The 8164-nt window shown below is 37.6% G+C and overlaps 1 protein-coding gene across 1 annotated transcript; it reads left to right on the top strand.

Moving 5' to 3' along the window:
- The first annotated feature begins 2464 nt into the window (after positions 1-2464).
- On the top strand, positions 2465-7329 carry setd6 (SET domain containing 6, protein lysine methyltransferase). The gene is made up of 9 exons (XM_059535678.1): positions 2465-2642; positions 2771-2854; positions 3069-3213; positions 3290-3431; positions 3509-3703; positions 6195-6321; positions 6410-6590; positions 6676-6818; positions 6911-7329. The coding sequence occupies exons 1-9, from the start codon at positions 2616-2618 to the stop codon at positions 7238-7240; spliced, it is 1374 nt and encodes a 457-aa protein (XP_059391661.1). The 5' UTR covers positions 2465-2615; the 3' UTR covers positions 7241-7329.
- Positions 7330-8164: the final 835 nt, after the last annotated feature.

Genomic DNA, 8164 nt, shown 5'->3' with positions numbered 1-8164 from the left:
ATGACTCCCGAGTATTAAATTAACGATAAACTTTAACAACAGAGACACACGTACGCACTACACAGGTACGCAGTTTATTTGTCGCGCTTCTGTTTTTGTTTCACGCTCTAGCAGTTAATAACAGAACTGCATGCGTCTTGCGGAAGAACATTGTAACCGGCGTCACTTCTCTCCGTTTATGACTATGGACGAGTCACCCAGGTCCTGTGCTACTCCACAGCGGCGGGGACCCGCCGGACTAAAATAGTCCGAAAATAAACACTTATTATAGATGTACCATAGATTATAGATGTATAGAACCACCATGGTGGTTCAGGATACTGACTCCAGTATTCACCGATATGGTTTCGGAACTTAGTTGCATCATAACCGATCACAACACTACATCACAGGTTCTCACTCTGCGTGTGTTTCGCGCTGGATGACGGTCGTGCTGAGCGGTGCAGGTACAGAGGAGAAGTAGAAGAAGAGAAGAGGATGACACCATTTGCTATGCGGGGGTGTTTTCATTTTCCTCATTAACACCCACAAACTACGGAGTATGTTTTGGACATTATTTGACCGTGTAAAAGACGAACAAAACTTTTAGAATAACAACATTTCTCACTCCAAGTTTTAGGGGTGCTGAGCTCCTTTTTAGGGGTGCTTCAGCACCCCTAAAAAGGGGCTAGCCTCGCCCATGGTTTGTGCCATTATTTAATGGCCAAAAAAGCCTCGAATCACCTTAAATCAGCTTATTTGCGCTGCTCAGTACAGAAATTATCACCACGAATTCATGAAATTGCGTATCTATAGCACTAATTTATTTATCGTGCCATTTTTATGCCAAAAAATGGTTTTCATGAGATCGGGCTGAAATTATCCCTCTGTGTCGTTTAATTTGTGCGTCATCATCAGTAGATCACACGCAGAACTGTCCACTCACATCGGCGCTTTTGTGGAATTGCGCTCTCACGCTATTTGCCCTGCTTAGTAAATCTGGGCCTATAATAAAGTGGGTTCACTGAAAGGCAAACAACACTGACTTTTCAATAAAGCACTAAATATAAATGTATTATTTTTAATCAGCTGTTCCAATCGTGTTGAATATACATACCTTTTCTTCCTCCAGAAGTAAAAGTATGTCCTCTGAAATACCGCGGCCTCGTAGAAATTCTGTCACAGTGATGATGGACATAATTGTGCAGTCTGCTCCCCCTGAGCCTTTCAAATTGATATTACGTTAGAAAAAGCTTGGTCGTGTAAACGTGACTCGCTTAAACATATATAAAGTATAAATGGGTCTAGCGTTGAAGCTACAAAAATCATTATAATTGATTTGTGTGTAGGCTATAGGCAACGAAGAAAGCAATGTTGAGCTATAACCAGGTCTGTAAAGGGTTCGTTCTTGGACCATTTAGGAACTATTGATACGGCTAGTATTGCAGCGCACATGGTAGCCTATACAAAGTCAAAATTCACTCACTCGCTCGCGTGTCTATGGCTGAAACGCATGCAGTAGGCTCGATGTTAGGATGAATGTGGCCTCAAATCTCAAAATTTAACGCGTTCATTCTCGAAATTTAATGAGTTTATTCTCACGATTATTTTTTTCTCGAAATTCAACGACTTTATTCTCGATATGTAATGAGTTTATTCTCAAGATTGTATTTCGACTTTTTTTCTCGAAATTTAACGAGTTTAATCTCGAAACCCAACGACTTTATTCTCGATATTTAATGAGTTTATTCTCAAGATTGTATTTCGACTTTTTTTCTCGAAATTTAACAAGTTTAATCTCGCAATATAATGACTTTAAACTGGAGATGGTTTTATTTTTTTATTATTGCTTGGCCCTAATCCTCTTCCGTAATATTGAGTAAAGATCATGATCCATGAAGATATTTTGTAAACATCCTACCATAAATATATCAAAACTTAATTTATGATTAGTAATATGTTTGATTAGAAAATATCTTACTAAGGAGGACATTATATGGACAACTTTTACTTTTTTTGCACCCTCAGATTCCAGATATTCAATTAATTGTATATCTGCCAAATATTGTCCAATCCATACATCAATAGAAAGCTTCTTTATTGAGCTTTCAGATGATGTATGAATCTCAATTTCAAAAACTTGACCCTTATGACTGGTTTTGTGACTGTGACCTTATGACCTTCTGACCTTATGACTGTGGTTTTGTGGTCCAGGGTCACATATTTATATTTTTACAAATATAAATAAATTAATAAATAAATGTATGAATGAAAAATAAAAATAAATAAATAAATAAATAAATATGTGACAGGATTAATACCTTAATCTGGGAAAAAATACAACAAAATGTTGTTATACCGAGAATTTATATTGATCATTTATTTACTTTATTTATTTAAATATTTTTTGTTCTGAAGTAGCAGTAGCAGCAGTAGTTGTAGTATTCTTATAGTAGGTAGGTGGCGCCAATGCACATGACTGTGTTACTTTCTGCAGATACAGGAAATGAAGAAGAAGAGTCCGAAGCTGCACATGGAGGCACGTAGAATATAATAATTACTGTATTCCTGTGTGGCTGTCACTATAAAACAATATATATCTTAATATCTCACAAACGAACTTGCATTTGAAAGAAATGGCGACAGATGCAAAAAGGCCAAAGGTAAAAAAAAAGACGTTTTCTCAGTTATTATATAATTCACCGTTTAGATTGAAACAGCCCCTTTAGCTTGAATAACAGTTATTGTGCTGATAATGATGAGCCTTCAGAAAGCATCTTGTGTGTTTCAGATAGATGATGAGAAATGTGTGCTGGAGCCCTTGAAAAACTTCCTGCAGTGGTGCGATAGTGTAAAGCTGACTCTCAGCGATAAGGTAAGCTTACATTATATTTCTATACACGTCACGTATAGGCCTATTTATTCATCATTTGAATTATCAGTTAAGTTTTAGCAAAAATAACTTATAAAGTACCTAATAATTCCAAGTTTAGGTTTTTTTTTCAACAGCACAAGTCAAATAGGATTTCAAATACAGACAAAAACCTAAACTTGGAAATATTTACCACGTTGTACATTAATGTCTTTAGGTGTACTTAAGTAAAGAGCGTACCGCAGCAGAATATGGCATGATGGCCAGAGAGGACATTGAAGAGGGCCACATCTTGTTCTCTATACCCAGAGAGCTTCTTCTGCATCACGGCACCACTAAAGTAAAAAAGGTCCTTGAGGAAGGTATATGAACATTCGGGTTTATTGAAATCCCACCTTCCATGGCAGGCTTGTGACCATATAACCATATGTTGTCTAGGGAAAAAATCTTTGGAGAGCGCATCAGGCTGGGTTCCTCTTCTTCTGAGTCTCCTATATGAGTACACATGTCCACAATCCCACTGGAAACCGTATTTGTCTCTCTGGCCTGATTTTAGGACACTGGATCAACCCATGTTCTGGTAGGTCTGGTAAGATCTTTAAGGTACTCTTCAAGGAGCCTTCAGTGCTTTATGGTCACAATGTCTCTGTTTTTAAGGTCCGAGGAGGAGCGTGATAAACTCCTGAAAGGCACAGGAATTCCAGAGGCTGTCCAAACAGATCTGAAAAAACTCCAGGATGAGTACAATAACATAGCCCTTCCCTTCATGAAGTCCCATCCTGACCTGTGGGACCCTGAGAAGCACACGCTGGAGCTCTACAAGAGCCTGGTAGCATTTGTAATGGCCTATAGGTGAGATATCTATGAGCTATTGAATGTGATCAAATGAAAGGTTTGATAATATGATTATTCTATTTAGAGATGCGCAATATATCGGTACCAAATTTATTTTATTAGCTTCTATATATTTAATGGCCATTTTAAATTTAAAGGTATAATATTAAGGATCTAATTTTATGTTTAGATATTGTTTTAGGTATGTTTTCTATGTATAATAACTGTATTTTATTTATATATGGTCTATTAAAATAAAATAATAAACAAATACAACCCGAATTCCGGAAAAGTTGGGACGTTTTTTAAATTTTAATAAATTGAAAACTAAAAGACTTTCAAATCACATGAGCCAATATTTAATTCACAATAGAACATAGATAACATAGCAAATGTTTAAACTGAGAAAGTTTACAATTTTATGCACAAAATGAGCTCATTTCAATTTTGATTTCTGCTACAGGTCTCAAAATAGTTGGGACGGGGCATGTTTACCATGGTGTAGCATCTCCTTTTCTTTTCAAAACAGTTTGAAGACGTCTGGGCATTGAGGCTATGAGTTGCTGGAGTTTTGCTGTTGGAATTTGGTCCCATTCTTGCCTTATATAGATTTCCAGCTGCTGAAGAGTTCGTGGTCGTCTTTGACGTATTTTTCGTTTAATGATGCGCCAAATGTTCTCTATAGGTGAAAGATCTGGACTGCAGGCAGGCCAGGTTAGCACCCGGACTCTTCTACGACGAAGCCATGCTGTTGTTATAGCTGCAGTATGTGGTTTTGCATTGTCCTGCTGAAATAAACAAGGCCTTCCCTGAAATAGACGTTGTTTGGAGGGAAGCATATGTTGCTCTAAAACCTTTATATACCTTTCAGCATTCACATAGCCTTCCAAAACATGCAAGCTGCCCATACCGTATGCACTTATGCACCCCCATACCATCAGAGATGCTGGCTTATGAACTGAACGCTGATAACATGCTGGAAGGTCTCCCTCCTCTTTAGCCCGGAGGACACGGCGTCCATGATTTCCAACAAGAATGTCAAATTTGGACTCGTCTGACCATAATACACTATTCCACTTTGAAATAGTCCATTTTAAATGAGCCTTGGCCCACAGGACACGACGGCGCTTCTGGACCATGTTCACATATGGCTTCCTTTTTGCATGATAGAGCTTTAGTTGGCATCTGCTGATGGCAGGGCGGATTGTGTTTACCGACAGTGGTTTCTGAAAGTATTTCTGGGCCCATTTAGTAATGTCATTGACACAATCATGCCGATGAGTGATGCAGTGTCGTCTGAGAGCCCGAAGACCACGGGCATCCAATAAAGGTCTCCGGCCTTGTCCCTTACGCACAGAGATTTCTCCAGTTTCTCTGAATCTTTTGATGATGTTATGCACTGTAGATGATGAGATTTGCAAAGCCTTTGCAATTTGACGTTGAGGAACATTGTTTTTAAAGTTTTCCACAATTTTTTTACGCAGTCATTCACAGATTGGAGAGCCTCTGCCCATCTTTACTTCTGAGAGACTCTGCTTCTCTAAGACAAAGCTTTTATAGCTAATCATGTTACAGACCTGATATCAATTAACTTAATTAATCACTAGATGTTCTCCCAGCTGAATCTTTTCAAAACTGCTTGCTTTTTTAGCCATTTGTTGCCCCCGTGCTAACTTTTTTGAGACCTGTAGCAGGCATTAAATTTTAAATGAGCTAATTAAGTGGATAAAAGTGTAAAATTTCTCAGTTTAAACATTTGCTACGTTATCTATGTTCTATTGTGAATAAAATATTGGCTCATGTGATCTGAAATTCCTTTAGTTTTCATTTTATTAAAATTTAAAAAAACGTCCCAACTTTTCCGGAATTCGGGTTGTAGTAATAATTTGATGTAAAGGCTTAAAAATGATTATTTATTTATGCCATTTTTAGAGTATACCAAATTGGTTATTGGCCAATATTTAAATTTGATCATATTGGATATTTATGGTAATTGTTAATGCTAATTCCCCCTAATTTTATATTTAATTTAACTTTGCTATCATCTAATGATCCCTGAAACTTAATAACAAACACAACACTAATAATTTATTAACATTTGTCATTTTTTAATATTTAGCTCTAAATAAATATTAGTTTTTTATACTGTGCATTATATAATGCAGTGATGCTTAGTTTCACTTTAAATCGATTTACTGTAGTGTTGTATTTTTTAAATTATTTAGACAAAATAGTAGAATTTTAATATCGGCCAATCATAGTGATCGTCCGATACTGATATTTTTTTTGTTTTTTAATGGACGATGCTGATATCTGGTGGCCAATATAAAGCATATATATATAGTATCACACAATTTAATTTTAAAGATAAAAACACGTGTAATAATTTTTTGAAATAAGGGCAAATATTTGTAGATATATCAACCTGAAAACTGTTTAGCATACCAGCCATAATGTTAATATCAGTGCCTTCCCTACTTTATTTGTAACATTGACCAACATTTCTCAGTTTTCAAGAGCCTGTGGAGGATGAGGATGAAGAAGAAGAAAAAGAGCCTAACCCTCCAATGATGGTGCCCATGGCTGACATGCTGAATCATGTTTCCAAGCACAACGCCAATCTGGAATATACACCCGTATGTGGTGCACGTGCATCGCTTTTTATCGTCTATTATGCTAGATGCTTAGAAATCTCACAGCTCACGTTCAGTCGATTGTGCACAGGAGTGTTTGAAGATGGTGTCCGTACGGCACATTGAGAAGGGCGAGGAGGTCTTTAACACCTATGGACAGATGGCAAACTGGCAGCTCCTCCACATGTACGGCTTTGCAGAGCCGTTTCCTACAAACAGCAATGACACTGCAGATATTCAGATGTCCAGTGTGTACAAAGCAGCAGTGCAAGGTGCGACTTTGTAGACATCGTCTATAAAAAGTAAACTACTTGACAAGAAACAATTTTAAAAAACTTGTTTTTATTGCAATAACAGCAGCACAAAGTGAAGCAGATCAAAGGCTCCTAGTGGACAAATGGAACATGTTGTGTGAAATGGAGATTGTTGGGGAGAAAGGGGTTTTCATCTTCGGCCAATCAGGCTCACTTAGTTACAGTGAGCTCTACACTACACTGAAGGTAACCATTTTATCCACATGGCAATTTGTTCCTACGTTACCTGTGTGTATATATATATATATATATATATATATATTTATAAAAATGCATAGGTCCTGTGCATGCCGCTGCAAGATTTCGAGGAGTTCTGTGAAAACGAAGGCTGGGAGGAAGATGAAGAGGGTGAGGATGATAAAATGGAGCAGGCTCTGAGTTCCGCCGGACTGAAGGGGTTGCCAGCAGAGTGGAAATGTCTCCTGCATGCTGCAGCTGCTCTGACGCTGGACTCTTATTCTGAGGATGTAGAGGCGGACCGGAAGCGGCTGGAGGATCAGGACGCTCTGGCTGAGCTCAGTAGCAGAGAGAGGAGAGCTCTGCATGTGCGTTACGCTCAGAAGAGCATCCTACAGCGCTTGCAACAGCTCACCAAACCTACCTCTTAATGTATGGGTTTTTATAGTTTGTGAGTTTTCCATTTTGTATGCTGTACATTTTCCTTTCAAAAAAATAATTTGGAATATGGTTCAGATTGTGGTTTATTTAGTCCAATCACATTTATGAATTTAGCAGACACTTTTACTAAATGAAGGCACGCATTTCCTGGGAATTGAACATAATACTTTATCATTGCTAGTGCTGTGTGGTACTGTTGAGCTACAGGAAATTTATGTCAGCATAAACATATCTACAAGTTGAGCACATTAAAGCAATGTAGTAATTTTTTTTTTTTACCTCAAATAGTGGTTTAAAAATAATTCTGATTGTACACTGACTTGATTCAGTTTTTCACTTTCGTTTGGGACATCTCCACAAATGGCGTCCCCTTCCCGAAGTAACCTTCAAGGGCACAAAAAAGCCGTTTGGAATTCACACATATAACTACCCACTGTAATTATGACATTTACAACAGTGAATTACACTTGTTTAACTGTGGATGTTTTTTTAAAGTCACTGGCAAATCATACCACAGAGGACTTTTAAGTTTGATTTTCAGGTATGTTAAAGAAAGATTTGCTTCCCACAGCAAATAAAGAATAAATGACACAATTTTCCCCTGTTAATATGTGCTCAAAAAGCTTCCCAATTTTTCAGTACCGTCCATTGAAAACAAAATCCAGCTAATCAATTTTAATCACTTGTATGCAAATCACAATTATGTAATGTAAATAAAGGGGTTCCCCCAAAAATGAAAAGCCTGTCATTACTCACCCTCACATCGTTCCAACCCTGTAAGACCGTTGTTCAACAAAAGGTATTTCTGATAAAATCCGTGACCTTTCTGACCCCACATAGACAGCAACGTAACTTGACATGTTCAAGGTCCAGAAGGGTAAGGACATTGTTAAAATAGTCCACATGACATCAGT

This window comes from Carassius carassius, chromosome 43 (genome assembly GCF_963082965.1).
Source record: "Carassius carassius chromosome 43, fCarCar2.1, whole genome shotgun sequence".
Lineage (NCBI taxonomy): Eukaryota > Metazoa > Chordata > Actinopteri > Cypriniformes > Cyprinidae > Carassius > Carassius carassius.
The sequence above is the reverse complement of the archived record's forward strand: the minus strand, read 5'-3'. Positions and strand labels throughout refer to the sequence as shown.